The sequence below is a fragment of the Schistosoma mansoni genome (genome assembly GCF_000237925.1).
Source record: "Schistosoma mansoni, WGS project CABG00000000 data, chromosome 5 unplaced supercontig 0195, strain Puerto Rico, whole genome shotgun sequence".
NCBI classification, from domain to species: domain Eukaryota; kingdom Metazoa; phylum Platyhelminthes; class Trematoda; order Strigeidida; family Schistosomatidae; genus Schistosoma; species Schistosoma mansoni.
Genome location: NW_017386018.1, coordinates 397,419 through 418,006, shown reverse-complemented (window position 1 = coordinate 418,006; position 20,588 = coordinate 397,419). Strand labels below are relative to the sequence as shown.

General features: G+C 36.7%; 1 protein-coding gene across 1 annotated transcript; it reads left to right on the top strand.

Moving 5' to 3' along the window:
* Positions 1–1,358: 1,358 nt before the first annotated feature.
* Smp_159380 (Nuclear receptor coactivator 2 (NCoA-2) (Transcriptional intermediary factor 2) (xTIF2), putative) lies at positions 1,359–16,058 on the top strand (the record flags this gene model as incomplete). Its single annotated transcript, XM_018791090.1, has 4 exons — positions 1,359–1,433; positions 8,643–9,211; positions 13,826–14,009; positions 15,727–16,058. The coding sequence occupies exons 1-4, from the start codon at positions 1,394–1,396 to the stop codon at positions 16,056–16,058; spliced, it is 1,125 nt and encodes a 374-aa protein (XP_018645707.1). The 5' UTR covers positions 1,359–1,393.
* Positions 16,059–20,588: the final 4,530 nt, after the last annotated feature.

The following is a 20,588-nucleotide window of genomic DNA, read 5'->3' as shown; positions in this document are numbered from 1 at the left end:
GTCAATATGGCAGACGCCAGAATAATAGCAATTAAAACAAACTAGATACAGTTCAGTAAAGAACATAGAGACTCAATAAAGAACGATAATAAAACCAAGAAAATTAAACGTCACAGTCTTAATTAGCATCAAAAATGTTAACAACATATACAAATAAAGAACGCGTAAGGAAGAAATCACAAGTGTATGCATGGAGGGATTTTCACTTGCAAAATGGATCCAACATCGAATACGATCTGAGTGTTTTGGTACCCTATAATCTAAAGCCTTAGGTTAGCTATGATGAAAATACATTGAGAGAAAACCTTGTATTGATAATCCTGATTCGCATTTTTTGACCAGTTTGTCAGTCAGAATTTCAACTTGATTTTTAATAGATTTATTCAACCCAACTTGAAGTATGGGAATGTAGCGCTTTTGCCCTCGCTCCAAAAACATAGAAATACACTAGAGCGTATCCAACGGCGAGCTAAGAAATCAGTCTGATGGCCCAAATTCAAGTCATATAAAGGGTATCTCAGGCCACTGAATCTGTACTCATTAGAGTTAAGGCATCCAAGAGGTGAACTTTCAATGACTTACAGGTGAAGATACGACAGGTATTCAGAGTTTGATCACGCATTTATACGTAACACCTTTATAATCAATGTATACCAACCCAGTCAAATCAGAAGGCAGAACGGTAGAGGTTTGAAGAAACATCTATAAGACTACCGATTTGTCGAGAAGCGTTTGGTCTACGCTGGACAACAGTTCCAAGACGCGCACCATGGAGTGACCGATCACCTTCAGCAAGGGTGTGTCCAGTAGAACAGATGAGGTTAGCATCGACGTTTCAACTCAGAGAGCTATTTATTTTGAGAATTTACTTATCTCAGAGCAGGATTACTAACAATACTGGATATCCCCTTATATGGCCTATTTAAGCTCAGACTTTATACGAACCTAAGAGGCAACACCAGGATCTGGAGACACAGAATAGCAGAACAGACCGTCGGGACACTTTCTACTCGTTAACAGTAGTAAAATTCCGGAATATGAAGCCTGGTGGTTTAGCACAAGCGACTTTTCAGGAGCCTTTTAAGAGAAAAAGTGATATTTTTATTCCGTTCAGGTTCATTTGGAACCATATGATAAAGCGTTACTTAAATTACTAGACAATTATCCTTTAGAGTATATATGAATTCGAAGTGACCTCCTAATGACTAACAGCATCTTTTTATAATCTCAGTACCTGACTGACATGCAAATATTTAAAGTTCATGTAAATTACAGTTATTAAAACCCTATAAGTGGTGTGAGTTGTTTGTCCAATATATTTGTTTAAGTCACGATTCCCTCTGTTAGCGCAAAGAATTGATTACAATTAAGGTGTTTTGTTAAAACTATCATCATGACAGCCTCCCCTGAGCAAGTGGACAATTCATTTCAGAGTAAGTCTATTTCGAATTTGTACCCTTCTTGTCGTTTTGATAAATTTGGATAAATCGCCTGAATAATCTGGCTTTTTGAGTTCTAATTGAAACACTGATAACTAAGAAATCCTAAGCAAACCAATGAAACCGATTATTACTCCTAGTGTCAGATTTGGTTACAATATACTCCAGAAAGCAGCAAATTTCACTGAAAGTTGATCCGATTGTTAGTGTCTTAGGCTTCTTTAGTGTTGGATTGTGACGCCCTTACAAATTAGCAGGCGTTGCATCCCCACCACTACTAGGTAAGTCATTCACAAAAACTACCTTTTACGGCTTAAGGCGATCGTGGAATCGTTCTGGGTAGCCAGTCAGGTATTCTGCCTGGTTGTCTACTAAAGAGGGATACACTGCGTCATGAAATGTCCTCTAAAATCGATTGTGCCCTTTGATTGTATTTAGAAAAGCTCTTTTCTCCATATTTATATAGTTTATTAGTTGACAATTACCAGAGTAAATTATGAAATGCACTAGCTTAATGGCAAAATTGTACGATAAATCCGTTTGATGAGTTGTACCACCATGAAGTTATCACAGTGGCAAATAATGTTTAGGCTTGATCATCTCGCGACCCCCATGTTGTGCCTTTGATTTATTCCCGACTGGCGCTCCTGCATTCACCCTTTTTTACCTCTTGATCGCTTCGCACTCGTCACCCTTGAGAAAACTCAAGCCAACGCACTTGAAGGGTCTAGGTTCCGTGTTTGAGTCAGTCTTCACTACATCAAATAAGTTGACGTTTTACCTGACAAAACTGCCATTCTAAATTTTCAATCGATTCTTAAGACAACCTTGGTGATTTTCAAAAGACGTGACTAAAAGTAAACTAGTGGGTTTTTGAGAAAAGGGAAGTCTTGTGTCTTAGAATACATTAACATGCTAGTCCGAATTCTCCGGTACACAACCATTGTTGGTTAGGTGAGACTAATTTATGGCCGAACCAAGCAGATTTGCGATAACAAGCCGTTAATTTTGGTGCCAAATTTGGCTAAATAGCATTAAGGCTAATGTCAATTCGTGATGAAAGTTCTAGATCTAATCCTAGCCCTAAATTCCAAATCTCAATTTCTCTAATTTATTATCCTCATTTAATCCCTAGGTGGATGTTCTCAAAGTCGCTTTAACGTCTCTCAAAGATCGTCCGTAAATTGTAGTCACCGTTTGTCATACTATTCAAGGTCTTGTATACTAAACATAAAGTACTTATTACTTAAAAATGTCCGACTTCAATTAGGGCTCAGTTGTGAACTGTTGCTCCTCTATAACCACTGGTCACGATAATCAAGCAAAAGGTATCCGTGATGTAAGATAATTTGGCTTCAGTTTACTCAGTGACTTTATTTTTGATGTTCCCGGAGTCTCATACTAGTACATATACACAGGTTGTTAGATGTTTTACAGCTTACTGAAAATTGTGGGTGCATACAGGCTCGTGCCAGTCTTGAAAAATTCTTATTCTGAAGATGTCAAGTGCATTCCGTACAATAATTGCTCTTTGATTAAGTGCAATTTACGTAACTTATGTCAGTTTATATTCAAAGTCGAGAAGTCTTCAGCTAACTGGTCCATACTGCATACTTCATCGTTGTTCCCAAAGTATCATCAGTATCAAAACTAAAGATTAATATTGAGACTAAACAATCATATTCCTTGTATGGAGCGATTAAGGGGAATGGTTGAATACCATCAATCTGTATTGTACTGTCCCAAAGATTTTGGTAGGTGCTCTGTATCTTTCAACAGATAATCCCAGATCGCAGACCTGTATAATAAAACAAAGACAACCCTAGTATCAAGGAACGAGTGTCAGTCTGCAAAGACCATGACAGTCTTCATGCGTTTGTTAGGGTAGGGGTTTGATCAATGCATACATGACCTTTACGGAAACCAGACTCTTCATGGGTTGGCCTCACGAGTTTCGCTCAATCTTTGAGGTATAACTAAACTCAGTAGCTTATATTTGACTGTAACCCCATACTATCTGGTAATTATCTCATGTTTTATACACGCCCTTTTTCAAGATAGGGATGATAATCACCTTAATCTGAAATTAATTTTTTAGGAATTAAATCCCTCAACTAACCAGTTCACTCCCATTCTCGAAAAGTGGTAGAATCATGTCTGTGTTAACGTGTGAGGTTTTCAGTCATTGGAACAGCGTAAAACCTGACACAGGTGTACATCACTCCAAGTTGCCATACCCCATCAGCTCAGTGAGGAAAATTTGTCACGGAAAATCCCATTGGCTCTGGGAGTTGTCTTTTCCGGACCCTCACGTTGTTATATGTATTAGTGCTTAACAACCACTAAAACACAAATCGAATGGCTTATGCGGCGCATATCTATTTGGTTTCTCCTAGTACCAGTGTTTGTGTTTATATAAAAATAAAATAGTAAGCGTTCAGGAGGTTATAAGTCAATTGAAGTATTTCTGGAGATACGTTGTTTACTTACTAAAACTTATTTGGAAATCATTAGTCGGCCTGCCACCTACCTCACATGTTTCGCTGATGTCAGCGTTTTCTCTGTTAGTGTCTCCCATTCACTAAGTTACTAGCCAATTTTCAGTGAAGAAGTATACTACGTAGCAACCTGCTCTCATGCCGTTGATATGAAACACTATTTGTAAGAAGAAATGCTTGAGGCACTAGTTTTCAATCATGTGTCTTCGAAACATTACTTGTGTATCGTGGGACAACTGGTTAAGCGATTCCGAGGTTAAACATAGGGTACCTAGCACAGATGGCAAGTCGGTTGGTTTGTCTTCAAATCCTCATCGACTGTAGTTTCTTGGACGTGTTACATGTACCTCTTAATACGGAATGATTTCTGGAGCAGACATAGGCTCAAAGAAAACGGGATCGGGAAACCCTAGAGATGGCATCAGCCCATTAAATCATTGACTTGAAACGAGTCGTTAGTAGATGTAGACTACCAGATTAGAATGTGTGCAATAACTTATCGATACTTTGGAATGCTGAGAACAGTTGCAGTGGTACAGATTCTTTCATTATTTGTCCTCTTGATTTTGGGCTTTAGTATTTCTCCATAAATACCTTTCCGAATCGTATTTTCAGTGTTTATTCGTTCTCACAGCGACTGCTTCCATAATCTCTATTCCTTTCCTATTCATCGTGTTACTTTTATTTTGTCTCAATATGGGACAGCAATTTGGGCCAATGCACATTTGTACCAGGTTCTACATTTCTAAATTGAACAGGGTTTTTTAATTCTTTCGCATTAGAGACGTTTCGTCATATTTGTAGTCTGTTAATGTAGACGGACCGGTTCGTGAAGTTGTAAAGAGCTTTGGTAAGCCTAGTATTTAAATGCCCGATATTTTACCAAGTCTTGAGCAAATGTATTCGTTATTTTCATTACATCCTGCAAACCCACCCTATGCTCACCACTCTTTGTTGAGCTGACATGTTTTGATGTTCGGAAACAGTCTGATTGTAGTCAATATATTTACATCAATCTACTTCAGGCAGTCAGTTACATGCAGCAAAACCTGGCATACATGGATCGGTTCAAATTACTACACCACATTAACACAGCAAAATAAAATTCTCAATCCAAATCCTAGGTTGGTAGGAGTAGTAACAGCATCAGTAGTGGTAGTAGGTGAGATTAGGTGCGGGAAAAAGTATAAGATTTCGGCGCGTAGGGTCTGAAGGAAGACGAAGAATAAGAGGATTTTGGCTCCCCGATCGATTCAAGGTCATGTCACCTGGCATCTCTAACCCCTAGTTAGAGTTAGCATATAGTTTATTTAATTTACTTAAACATAAACATTGGTACAAAGAAGCACCAGTTACATATGCGCCGCACAGATCTCATTCGACTTGTGTAAGAGCTGTGATACTGCCCAGGTGCCCAAACTGAAGCAGGTGGTTTTCTTAGGGGGCCACACCCGGAGCCTTTAACCTAAGGGTCTGATCCACAAGGCAGTAGAGCATCGTAAGGAGATGCAGTCCCATGGTAGCCGGTGATCAACGATTGATTAATACGCCATTTGTTCCCTCAGGATACTGAAGCCCATGTGCACCATTGGTTTGGAATCAGGGTTTTCCAACTCCCCTAGGTGGACTGGACGTGTCCAACGACCCGGTTAAAGCGCCGGGCGTTCGCTTTTCGTCCTCTCAATTTCGTAAACAACAGTATTGCCACGAGAAGACAGCGAGTAGGACTTCCCTGGCAAAGGCTATATACGTGTGGTCATGTGAGAGCATTTTGAGAGGGAGAGCGGGCTCTCCCCACTCTCGGTCGTACCAGGGCATTTGAGGGCAAGTCTAGTGCCAGGAGTGGGCTAATGTGGACTAATGTCACCTTTTAGTTTAACAAACCCTAGCGGCGGCCTGATGGTTGAGACGTTCCACTCAGCCACTAAGTCCCTAGGTACGTGACCCACTCCATCTACGCCGTTTAGGCAACCGGGTAGTACTAGTAGCTCACCGAGCGTGGCCCATTAAAATACCTGCCGAATAGATTAGTTATTATTATATTTATAAACCAGACAACACCTTTCAAGGTCGTCGCGATTAGGCTTATGTAACATCACAACCACCTCAGTTGATATGGATTCATTACCTTACCAGCCGGTTCATCATATATACCTAGTACCTTATCCCTAACCTCAGCATTGGTTACACGTTAGTTTCAACATAAACGATCAATACTTTGGAGACACCTATAATCAAATACTGGTAGCTCACGAATGTTTTAGAGACTACGTTTCACAATCATAAAATAAGACAAAGCGAACTGCTGCTCCGTAAACGTATCCTCTGTTCCGCTTATTAATGTTTCATCTGCACAACAGGTGGTGCATATTAGCAAAAACTAACCAAGCTTTCCGAACCCCATCCACTTAGATCAATGGCTTTTCTGACCATGACAACGCAACGTCGTGAACATAACCATACTACTAGTTGATTGTAATATAGTGTAAGTTCAAGGTGGCGTTGAAATTAAAAGGCTTAAGATAGCGCATTGTCGACGACTCCCGAATTTTACTGTTAGCTAGCAATGACTCATTTATATAAAACTGAGAAACATGGAACTCATTGTCCAAGCTTCCAGTGGGCAAAACGTTGTCGGACGGGTTTAGTCGGAAACACTTTTCAATTAATTGCTAAATATACACTTGTGAAGTCATAAAAGTTAACATGTTTCCAGGTGTGTAAAAATCTAGTCGTTATTATCTTCTACATTTTCCAAGGTCAGGCTAATGGTTACACTTGATCCCTGTAACAGGTAATTACATGCCCCATAAGGCGGCTGCCAAAGTCTGGTCACATGCGACCTTTTTATTAGTCCTGTATTTCTCGAACCTTACTCTCGACATTAGAAATCGACTGAGCACGGTGTAATGTGGCATTTCTAATCTTTGAGCTTGGTGAGAATGCAGCGTCACTCAAGATACTGGTTATTTTAAATCCACTCCGTCCTCTGACTGTTCGCTAGTTTCAACTTTATTACTGTCCAATTAATCTGTCATAGTAGAACCTCAATGATAGTATTCCGAGCAACAGCTCGGTTGAGTCGTCACAATAGACAAGGCTGAATATTATATCAAGAAAACATTTATAGTCGTTTCTATAACTCACTGTATACTTGTTGCATCATTTACCTTAATTATCCATATCTTAGCAATTGAATAGGAAAAAAAAACTTAAGCAGTGTAATTGCTTTATAGTGGGCGATCGCATGTCTTACCATATATGGCGTGGGTTGGGACTATTAAGAAATATTTTTGTAACCATGTTTAGACTTTGTTCCTTCGCCACTCGTTTGTCATGGCATTCTCCCAGGTAGATAGAACAGCTAAAGATATCTCCACTAGTGTTAATGTATTATACACGACCAGCTGTGTTGCACTATCTCATTTGTTAGCCAGAAATATCTATTTTTGTTAGCAGTTTAGGAGCTAGTCAGTACAGTATCTAATGTCCGTAGTTGTGAAAATTTTAGAAGCAACATGGTAATAGGCTTATATTTATAATTGCTTCAAAGTTTTCTGGTGGACGACGTCTTGTTGTGTGACTCATTCTCTCCACTAGAAATGTTTGGCGAAAAACATGCTCACTACTCCCAGCACAGTCCAGGAATGATAAGTTAGTGCATCATGCTTAACTGCCTGTTTGATAATACGGTAATCTTTCATCACATAACGAATGTACGACTGAACAGTGTTCATTATTTTAGCGGAAGTTAAGGAATAGATGTAGTTCTTTTACTAATTAATTTTTATACCAATGTCATTCCAAGCCATATAGGGAAAGACAATGTAGCCTTGTTCGTAGGATAATAATAATCAATGTCTGAATGATAGGCGACATAAATCATGATCATCGGGATTGTCTATTTGCTTAACTAATTTACCAGGTGAATTAGCGTACTTGGCTTCGAACGAGATCAAGTTTGGAGACCAATGATACTAACTGGCTGGCAAAGTGGGGTTCGGACTTGTGACTTAATGACTGGAAGACCGATGCCTTGATCGTTGACCTTATCGCCTTGAAATGTTTAAGACATTATATTCATTAGTCTCAAACATCGTCATGCTCTGATATACTAGTTTTGTTACTTTTCAGTTTGATTTATCTTTACTTTTGGTGTCCATCACTATCGCCCCCCCCTCAGGCTGTAATTTTAAATCTCTCCATCTAATTCAGTTTGCTGCAGCCAAATGTATAAGTGTGTACTTAGTTGCTAAAAAATTTACCTCTGGTTTCCCATTTTTAACACAAATGTAACAATTGAAGTTGATATATTGTGCCTAGTTTTACGTTAGTTATATCTTTTATGTGATAAAGGAACAATTATAACGTTCTAGTACATTCAGGTGCAAATTAACATAAAATTAGGGTTTATATTCGTTCTATAATCACCGTTTGATGGTCCTGTTGTTAAATCCCGATCGTACCGTAAGACAAGACATCCGTGTCTCTTGCTTGTAATTGTAGACGTATTCAAAACATTGCGGTTAGTGAGATTGTTTTGTGTTAGATAAATAAATATCAAGTAAACTACTTATGTACTCAACCGACTGATAAGATTGTTCTATCGTTCGTCGAATAGTCCATGGTACCCTAGAAAATTTATATCCTTCCTCTTAATTTTTGTTAATGTAAGTTCTTTCAATTTTGAAAAAAATGTTTTTAGGTATTCCGGAATCTGAAACTCATTTCCGAAGTGGAAACCTTGCACTCTCTCACTTAGATGATGTCATCGATTCTGTAGTTTCTGAAGCTATTGAGTACGCTGATAAGCCACCGGAAGAACGAACGCTCCCCAAATTAATCCGTAAAGCTCCACCACCTCCACGTGTTCGGCCACCTTTAAATATGGGAGAATTTAATCAGGGGCGTAATTTCGCCACACCTAATGGTCTAAATCAAATGCCATTTCTAGCTGGTGGTAATCAATTTCAACAGAAACTTAATGAACAGTTTCCAACCATGGTCCCTTTCAATACCGGTCAAGCTGCTACAGCAGCAGCGGCGGCAGCAGCAGCAGCTCAACAACAATTACTAATGCAATACAATGGTCAGTACCCGGCTCAACAACAACAACAGCAACAACAACAACCGCAACAACGTCAGCAGCAGCAACAACAACAATACTCTCAAGCTGCACATTTCCAGGCTCTACAAAACCAACAAGCTCAATATCAGGCAGTAAATGCAGCTGCATTGGCCCAAATGCAACAGTTGCAACGTCAACAAATGCAGGTATGTTTGATATTTTGAAAGAGTAGTGTATATGCCTTTTTCTTTATTGATATTTATTTTCTTTGGAATTATTATTATTTAAGATTCGGCGGTAAGAAACTAATTTTTAAAAAGTGATACTAATAGCAATTTGTCATGTCGTTCATGTTACAGTCTATTATTATTGGCTCTATCAAAAAAACAGCTTAAACTCTATAGTTTCTGGGGGGTGCTCCTAAGTGCTGGTTTCAAATTGAATTCGCTTTCGTGGTCCTCATCCCTGACGCTTTGTGTAGTGCTTTCTTCAAATTGTTCACTGGTGGTGTGCGATCTTTTTTTGAAATCCTAAACATTTTATAGCTATTCAACCTTTTAGTTTGTTTTTCGTAGTTATGACAAATGTCGATGAATTGCTAGGACCCCCTCAAAATTCATTGACCATTTGAAATTAAGAATTAACAAATATGATGTCTTTATAACAGCTTACCAATGTCTTTTGTTCAATTCCAGTGCAGTGTTTTTATTGTTTGTGTATATAGTCTAACAGATTCGTTTCATATCAATAGATGTTAGATTCAATGTGATTTTTATATGCTTCAGTGTCAATACGGACTTTCTGCTTATATCACAATTTCAGTTTGGTACTTTTTGCACCCTACCGACTAATCATATACACTATTAATAGAACTTTTAACTAATTGACATTATAAGTATGGGCTTTTCAATTGTGGTCTAGCTTAGATCGACTCGTGAATTCAATTGTGATGATTGTGGTTACACATGTTCACCTTCACATTTCTTGTATTCGAATTGTGATATTCAAAGGTTTCTGAAATTTCACCCACAAGACAGTCACTAGCAGTTGCCTTAGTGGCAGGCGTTATTTAGAAAAAAAATTACTCGGCATCCATAAACAATTAAGTTAGGTGCTCTGTTTGCTTTGTGAGGTTAAGCTTTGAAGGCGTTTTCCCACTAGTGCATTCCACACCCCACAATCCTGGTTTTTTGTTCGTAATCTTAGTAAAACGTATTTGTATTTTTATATTTTTTCGATAGGCTACATTTTCCATAAGTCGTCTATGTTAGAAAAAAACCCGACCTGAAAATAGATTTACTGTCTTTTTGTAAAACCTAAAGAATTGACCATGTTTCGTTTGTCTTTGTTTTCCTCTTCCCCACCACCCACCCTATAACCATTGTAGTCAGACCTTGTTTATCATTAGTCATTGACTGGGTAGAGAAAAAAACTGGTTAGTATGTGAGCGACATACAGACAGAACATCAATGTATATATAGCATCTGCGTTGGCGTAGCTCTAGCACATTGATATATAATATTGACCCTGACTAGGCAAATGTCTTAGGTTATTTGTCTGCATGTCTAACCAAGAAATCTTGTCAGCTAATTTTTAAAGTTTAGTCTGTCGGTCCACCAACAAAAATAGTTGAACAAAAACTGTCAACGCATTTTTTTAATATTTAAAATGGCAATTGTGTATTCACATTAAATAGTAGTAGTATGTTCTTCAAACTGAAAGAAATACAACAGTGGCTACGTTGAAGACTGTATTCATCGGATTATCAATTATTAATGTTCACAACACCATTGCAAGTGAACGATAAGACTTATCTATTATATTTGGTCATCACTGATCGTTTTTTGCTTAACTGGTGATTTTCACAAATTCATGATCGCCTTTTTGGCTAGTAAACTCATTCGAAAATGAATGTATTATATTCTATATATTTGTACGCTAAATATTGTGTTCAGATGATTTAACAGGTAGCCCGTCGAGTTTACTCTAATCTGACCTACTTCGCTTTGACCAGACGAGTATTATTAATTATCCCTCACATAAAGTGTGACTTAAGGGAGGGTTCCCAAATCTTCATCCATGCGAAGGATGAGTCGGAATTTCTCTTATTAAGAATGTCACTTTTCTGTTCCTGCACCTACTCATAAGCTATTTTATCCAAAGTTAATAAAATAGAATCCTTGGCGACGTTAAATGAGTCGTTCTTGGTGAGTACCTGTCCACGACAAAGAAGTTGTTCAGTAACTCCTGTTTTTGTCTAGCTTAAGCGAGTCTCTGATGTGAACTTCAAGAAATGGATGGTGTACACATGTCTTTATTAGCATCAATTTACTAAGCTCACTGCCGTTTACGTCACTTCAGTTTATCTAGTAAAAACGATGTTTATTGTTGTTTATACTAACATGATTATAAGAACGAGTCTTGTTAAATCGTAAGGATTCTTGCTGGTTTATATCTCATACTTTTCACTTGAATTGCCACATAGATCATCGTTGAAACTTCATTGATTGTTTGTACCACTTGTTTTTATTTTTGATCACCAAACAGGGCTTCAACATTATGTCTACTTCTAGTTATTATCTCAACAATTTAACAAATAGACTTATGATTGTTGTATTTGCAAGTGTTTTCACGAGGCTAAAGTTTTGCTTATAGTAAACTATAACTGATAACCAACTTCAATTCAGATCTGAATTATTACCTTAACAATCTAGTAACAAAAATTGATTTCAGGAAAAGACTTTAACTCAACATAGTTATATAAATTTATTTTGAATGTTCTCATTAAATAATGAGCTGCGTATTTAGGTTTTTACAATTAATCTCGGCTATTTATTAAGATGGGAAATCATGAAATATCCGCTAAATATCTATTACCTTGCATTGTTACTCAGTGCTATCAAAAGACTGCATTTTATCAGCGTCTTCACCAAACAGGACTATGTCATCTGCGTATTCTAGTTCATTAGGTGGACCTTCTGGTAGGGGATCAATGCCCGAAAATTCAGTCAACGAGAACGTTATTTCCAGCAGTAGGGTAACGATGAAGTTAAACAAAAATGGGGATAATGGACAGCCTTGCCGGACACCACTTGAGGTTGTAAAATCAGATGACCGTTCGCCATAAGCTCTGACTCGACTAGTAGTTTTCGAGTAAAGAGCCTTCACAAGGTTTATGTACTTCTGAGGTACACCTTTCAATGACAAACACTGCCACAGAACCTCTCGGTCTACAGAGTCACATGCTGCTTTTAAGTCAAGAAAAACTATCATTTTTGGACGCCCATAAGCATACCTGTGTTCTAAAACCTAACGAATAGTGAATATGTGGTCGATACAGGCAGTGATCAATAATCTCACTTCAATAAAGAATCAAAACTACCTAATTAGTATCCTAAAGTGTCAATTTTCTTTGATTTTCCCTTGGATATACTTTTAGAAATAAACACTAACCTTACTTTCCAGGGATTACTCTAATGGGAGATTTATTTGTCGACGTGGAGTATTCACTGTTTCTGTTTAATTTTTTACCGTGGTTATACTACCTTCATCTTTTCTAATCTTCCACAATATTGCCATTCGACTTTGTGCGGTACATAATTCTTGTCCTTTTTTATGCAAGAAAATGTTTAATCCAAATTGGTCGAAATATTGTTTCAGGTAACTGTTGAAATCTTGTCGAGGCTGCAAAAAACTAGACTATTTTTCGTCAATTTGCGTTACATTTCGGAAAGACAGTGTCTGTCATTTGCTTCTCAGAAAGCGAGTATACTGTGTGACGGGTCACTATCTTACTTTATTACTAAAATATGGGTATTGTATGTTAAGGAATTGCGTCGATTGCAGATTCTCGACGAAGGAAAACTAAGCTCGAAGAATGAAAATTATGGAATAATACTGATCACAAGATTTGCAGGAATTTAGAGATTGAGAATGCCTTCACTACAACTGGTTTTAAGCCATATTATGCAATATGTATCTCTTTTAAATTCTGTCATTAGTGTTCTTTGTTCATTATTCAATCTTATTTCCCTCTGCAAGCTAGATTTCTCATATTAAACTCAGTGTTTTTCTCCTTGGTTATTCCCCTTTTTTAATATTTGCCGACGTATGTCGGGGAATATGTGTGCCAATTCCTTGAAATATGTATTAATTGATGTTTCATTCTCTGTGAAGTCATGAAATATCAACTTTCATACTGTCTCTATACACGTTATTTTGCTTGACTTTGTATTTCATTCTATCTATTCAAGAGTTATTTGTCAGTATCTGACTAAAACGATATCCTGACAATTCCTTGTACTGTGTACACTATCTTTTATGGTCTTTTTCAACTCCCTTGCTCATGTGATTTGTTTCTTATGACTGCCATCTAAAGAAACGATGAGTATTGTCCTCGTATAATATCTACTAGCCATCACATTTTATAATTTTTTTATTGATTAGTATCTAATCTACCTGATAAGTGGTCACTGACAGACAGTCCATTAGATTTTCTGTCACATTGTACGTACTGAACGATGAAGTTGTATTACAGTCAGTCAGTTACAAATAGGAGGAATTATTAGGAAACTCGACAGCTACTACAAGTATTGGTGGTTGACGTTCTGCTTATTCATGATTTAATATTTTCTATCGATCAATTGAGAATGTTATTCCTATAAAATTGTTCCAATTACGTTGTTTTAACAGGTGTGTCATGTAAAATATTACAGTATGTTTCTTGTTAACTAGATTACATTCTAAAACAAATGAATGGTAGAGGGGGTGTGTAAGCCAGATAATCCTTAAAATCACTTTCTTTGTTTTGTTTTCTCTAGCGCCAGCAGCAACAGCAACAACAAATGTCTACCCCTAATCGGCATATGTTATATTCAGCATCGGGTTCCCCTCCTATTAGTCCAGCGGTTATATCAAATTCCCCAGGATCGCAACAGCAACAAGCTTTAGCTTCTGCACAACAGCAGTTACATCAGTTATATGCAGCTGCTCATCAGTTACCCGGTAATTATAAGTATCTTATGAACATTGTTTTAAAAAAATAAGATTTACATTTATTGTCACACCATAACTATTCTACTAATAATTATTTCTACAGAGTATCAGTAGTCTTCCTTCTAATGTGTATGTAGTTTCCCATCGAGATTAATAACATTTTTCTAAATGGTCTTTTCTTGCTTATTTGGGTTATGGATAAGTACCCATCGACGTTTGGTTATTTTACTTTATTCTGCCTCAAATATATGCCATTTCTTGGGAACACAACCATATAAACTATCAGTTACTTATCACTGAAGGTTATGAATTCCTAGGTAGATGGGGTTGTTCGCGACATTAATTCGTAAAGAACGTTTTTGCAAGCATTTTTAAATGAGGATATTTGAAGCGAAATCGTTCAAGCAACCGTAACTGACCTTCAATAACTTCCTGGTATATATCAATGTAGTTCCAGTTTAGTCGAGATTTATTTTTCAGCTTATTGTCTGCCTAAATTAAGTGTAATGACAAACCCTACGTAAAACAATCCCCTTGGATTTTATTGACTACTTAAAGTCGTCATGAAAGTTGTATGGTTATTTCTGAATATGTGTGCAATTATCCTTGTGTATCAAACCAGTTTTCTTTGGTATTCAAACTTAAACTCTTGCGTGAAAACTGCACTGACTAATTAGGTTCTTTGGTATTATGCAGAAGTTAAGGTGATTCATATCAGGTACCTATACTTCAGTTATATCCGGAAACGATTTACCCCTTCTGAATACAGTTCTGTTTCAAAGCCTATGTTGATCCGATAGTGACATTATATACGCACTACGTTCTCGACGTGTCTATTTCACCTTTCAGTTTCTGGAAGGTTATGTCAGTTCTTTTAATATATCATTATATTATTTATTGTTTGCTCTTTGGGTCTAAGGGTTAGTCACATTAGTACTGTTTAAATACTTCAAACTGTAAACAACAGTTATGTTTGTCAAACTTCAGATTTGTGTCACACAAAGTTTTAGAAAGTATTAATGAGTTTTTCAAACCCTGTTTCTCTGTTGTGAATTAAAGAGGTTACTCCACTGCTGTTTTCCAGTTTTCATTCTTTATGGAAAAAGGATTATAAGTGGTTACTTTCTGTTGTCACCCTTTTACTAAAAATGAGAAAAATGCTTGCTGCAAACCAAACTCAATGAGACTTAAAGTGTGTTGAATCTCTCCTAGAAAAAAGCGTGGTAACATTTGTGAAGACGGGGCTTGTATTTTTGTTCTCTTTTGAGATCAGTAAGTTAATAACCCACCTCGGCATTTAGTTCAGAATGAGAGGATATTGAAACATGAAATCTTGAGACGATGATGAATAAACTTATCTACACCATTGCATCCATTTCTATCCCATGTCTGATCATCCCTTACAATAACTATACGGACCCTAGCCAGATAGTCTGGATCTACCAACACGATTCAGTTTAAACGTCAGTGATTGTGTGTACTGATACCAAATTTCTGTTTAACAACTCCTTAGTTGTCTGTCGTCTACGTTCTACATTGATAGACATCACGGATCGAGGTGACTAGACATACATACTTAAGTGGTATGGTTTGATTAACTTGAATTAGAGGGTATCGTATTTAAATATCTACATCAAATTGTAGCTTTTAATTAAGGCACTAATTCTGTACGTCATATAATTTCCGAATGTATAACTAAGTCACTTCAATGTGTTTTGTTATTTAGGTATGATGCAAACGTTCCCTCCGAATCAAGGACAACAACAATCAAGCATTCAACAAACTATACAAGCTCAACAACCTCAAGTACAACAACAACAAGTATGTAATCAACGCGTCTGGACAAATGCTGAACAACTTCAAGCAGCTCAACAGCAACAGCAACAACAATTGGCGGTTGCAGCAGCTGCTGCCGCAGCGGCGTTTAATCCCAACTCAGTACAACAACAGTATATGCAACAGCAACAGCAACAACCTTCACCCCAACAACAACAGCCGAATCAAGCAGCTCAACAACGTATGACAAACGATTTTCAAACCTATGCCTATCAACATTAAGTTTTGTAAACAGAACAAGAGCAGAAAGACCTCTTTTCAGCCAATAAAATTAGTATGCGTTTGTATTGTTCCCTATTCATATATATATACTTTTTGTGACCTTATTTCACGCATTTGCCTGTATGTGTTGATTCATTCACTACAAATCTGCAATTTAAAGAGATGAACCCAATTTCTAATATTTTTAGCCTGTCAACAGCTGCCTTCTCTCGTTTATCTCTACATCACAATTTCAACGATCTTCCTTATTCTTCTTTTTTTCTTAACAACTACTAATCAAAGGTTTTGTGCCTTGTTGTTGCATTTGTGTTCTGGATAATTATCTTCTTTCAACTTTTCTGAAACTCTAAATACGTGTGTGTACATGTTTGCATTGTTTATTGATAGAAAACCTGTTGTACAGCTAGTTCGTTTTTGTTTGTTCACTAATATCTTGAAGATACTCAACATCACTACTTAAATTCTTACACAGTGTACGCATTTAATTTTTTTAAAGTTTTTGGGAATCTAATAATTGTCCAATTTTTCTTTGGGAACAAATCCTCTCTGCAATATCATATATATATATATATATATATATATGGAGTTAATGTATGCCAACAAATTCACTGATGCTTCATTATTTGCCTAGTGACCATTAAGTATTCTTAATTTTTGATCTGTTTTTCTATCGAGTACTGTAAATTTATGACATTCCATGTTTTTAGTAGATATGTATGTTAAGTCAAATTTTTCTATTACCATTTTACAGCAACATTATCAAATAGCAACTTCACGATTAATGCATATGATAGGGGACTGTGGTATGTTGAATGAAATCCAAGTTCCTACCTCTGTCAAAAAGAAAACATGGATTTCTTTCATATTATTTATGTGTAAGTTGGTTGTTTTATTTTTACGAAAGAAAATTTAATAATAATTATTCTTATGACACTAATTTCACACCATCTCCCATTTATTATTGTTTATTGGACAATCATTTTATTCCAGTCAACAAATATTCTTTAATTCATGATGCACTTAATTATTTTTTAGTTCATCGTAATGCTGGGTTTTTTATCTGACGACGTCAGTAATATACACTTTCTGTTTGTCCAGTCAGTAACTTGGACTTATTACTTTTATTCTCCTTTTTTCACTAACACTATTATTACTACAAGATCAGTGTTTATTATCCATATTACCTTTTTACACATGGGTCGCCTCTATTTTTCAACTTGGTATGTTCCTTATTTGTTACTTCTCTATATTCTATTCGGAAAGAACAAAACTTTGTGACGTATTTACGCTTATCAGGATAATTATTGTTACTACTATTATCTCTATTTCCTGTATCTTATTCATTGTGTAATTCATGTCAAAAGAAGCCAATGTCCATACATATAAAGTTAAACTCTTTTTTGTTTCATAGTGTTTGAGTATTGTTTCATTAACATATTTAAACGCCTAACTTTATTCACAGTGTAAGACGGTCTTCAGGTGATATATGAAAATCTATTTCAACATCAATCAATTAAAGTCGAAATCATCTAGTTTATATGAAAACTGGCTACAATAATTTGAATCAGTATTGTTTTTCGTGGTTGACACAACGCTACACAACGGAATGTTAGAAAAATGTTCAGGAATGAACGGAAGAGTAAATTAGTGAGTATATGTAATCCAAAGGTTGGAACTGTAATCGTACAAAATGAAACTCAGATGATTTACTCGGCTTTAGATAGACCCTTTTAGCCATTTCAATTGATGCTTGTCGTCCTAAGTTTTCGAATTGTTCAGTTTGTCATAACATTCGTTACGGTATCTATGAACAGCACTATCAAGTACCGAGTTATGCAACAAATTCTTTCATGAATAATTTATCTGCGATAAGATATCCGGTTTGTTTCTTGTTCCCTAGGACAGATCTGTCATAGCTTTTCGATTTTAAAATCAACCTTGTCGTATCCATAATACTTTAAAGATTATTATATTACCTTATGAGTTATTTGTATTGAATGAATTTCCAGAATCTGCGATTTTATTCGAAGCTTTATCATTATAGGAATGGCGTTGACAGTTGAATATCAATTAACGATTCAGAGTACAATTTAAAATTGACCTAATGACTATCGGGTTAGAGAAGTCAACTTGTCTTGATGACCAGGTAACTCAGCATGTACGAGTAACATTCAACTATGATTATTACAAACTATCTATGGTTTTTAAAATATTGTTCAGCTGAGGAATTGTATTCACATTGGTATGCAGTACTATCGTGTATGCTAGTTTGGAATTTAATAAAGCGTTACGACTACTTAAAATGAATCAAGTTTGGTAAACATTGTATATATGGGCATTCAAGCTACACCATTTCATTATTTATTTTATTTAAACACAAATATTGGTACAAAGGGGCACCAGATATATATGCGCCACACAAATCTCATTAATTTTTGTGAGGGCTGTGATACTGCCCGGGTGCCCAAATCAAAGTAGGTGGTTTTCTTAGTGGGTTACACATGGAGCCTTTGACCTAAAGTTCTAGTCCACACTGCAGTGGAGCAACTTCAGGAGATGCAGTCCCTTGGTAGTCGGTGACCGACGTTTGGTTCATACGCCATTTTTTCCCTCAGGATACTGAAGCCTATGTGCACCATTGACTTGGAATCAGGGTTTTCCAACTCCCCTATATGGACTTTCCGTGTCCACCAACCCGGTTAAAGCGCTGGACATTCGCTTTTCGTCCTCTCGAATTCGTAAACAACACCCCCGCCACAAGAAGACAGTAAGTAGGACTTCCCTGACAGAGGCTATATACGTGTGTCCATGTGAGAGCATTTGGAGAGGGAGAGCGGACTCTCCCCACTCTCGACCGTACCAGGGCATTTGAGGACCAAGATACATCACCTTTAGTTACAGTCAATGAACTTATTAAACAGGAGTATATAGTAAGCCAAATAGGTAAAGAACAATGATTGACCAAGTGATCTACTGTTTTCTTTAAACGAGTTTACATTACACTTTAAGTGTTATTCATAAAGATGCCTATCAAAGTTCACTTTTGCTATCTAACAAGTGTAAGCTGTTTGAATTACTTATCCGTACGGGGAATGATTTACTTTGATATTCATCGTCGGCTCAAAGTAGGTTATGAGAATTCTGCATGGAAAGGTATTGGAAAACAGGTACACTGAATTCAGGAACTCAACATGGTCCCAATCACGAATCAATGACGTGATTCTATCCAATGCATTGATTGCGTTACCTCTGAACCTCCACTAACTGGCGTAGAGTGTATCCCAATCAGTAGTCAATGAAAACATAAACCCCAACCAAATGATTAGATTTATAACACCTGAGTTTGGAATCGTTAGACGCATCAACCGAAGGCTTTTAAAAATCAGTGATATTATCTGTAGTTATGACGTATATTACTCCTAAAACGGTTATATTGTACAGCCATAAAGTGATGAGAAGTTATTACAATGCTTACTTTTTGTGTTGATATTTTTCGCATGACTGGGACTTCCTTAAACTTTTGTATGGTAGACTCCCTATATACTATGATGCCAAATAGGAAGAAAAACTTAATTCCGGTCTATATTTCTAGTCATTAGCTATATTGCTAGCGTTTTGACACTTCTTACCCGTTGTATGAGCGAGGGAAGTCTGCTAACGAAAATATGTCGTTTTCAAGAAGCAGTTTGAGTTCGGCGAAATAATCGAAGTGCCCAAGTGCTGGCAATTTTTGTTGAACAGATTAACACAACTAATATGCGTACGGAATTAATGCTGAAGCGAAGAATTTATATATCTATGACTCGACATCACAATGCACCTGTCTCATTTTGAGTGGCTGTGAGCGATTTGTAAGGAGCCTTAGACTTTGGTTACATGCTAGTTGTCACTTGTAAGCTGTATTAGTAATCTTATGGAGGACTGATACTGGTAGTAGGATTTGAACTGATGTCACTCAGTATCACGTTCAAAGAGATCACGACTGAGTTATCGGGGTCTCGGATAACTCGGTAGGACTGAGATCAGTAATAAAGACTAGGCAGTAGTAATTTAGCTTACTATTTACTGATCAATCAGTTGTGGAAGTCTCCTACAGGAGTCAGTTATGATTTGAATATTCGTATGATATCGCCTCTGAATGTGATGGGTGATAGTAGGTGGAATCCTAAATGAACCATCAATCCCCGCGAGGTAGATACTTCTTGCTGATGCGCACCAATTTGCACAAAACTTGGGTCCAAGCCATCCTGCTGACTGCATCTTCCCACTTAACATTACAGAAGAGTTCTGACTTATTTAAGAAAGAACATGAATGTGAATTAGTAAACTGAGGTCAATATATGTGAGAATAATCCATTAAGTTTGATCATTTATAAGATAGGTATTTGAACATTATAGAATGGAAAACTGAGAATGTCATGAACTGACTGTCATGGTAAAATGCGTAGAGATCAGATAAGATGAAGAATAAATTTTCTCAAATTAATCTTAAAATAAGTACATAGAAATCATGCAAATGAAATATTAATA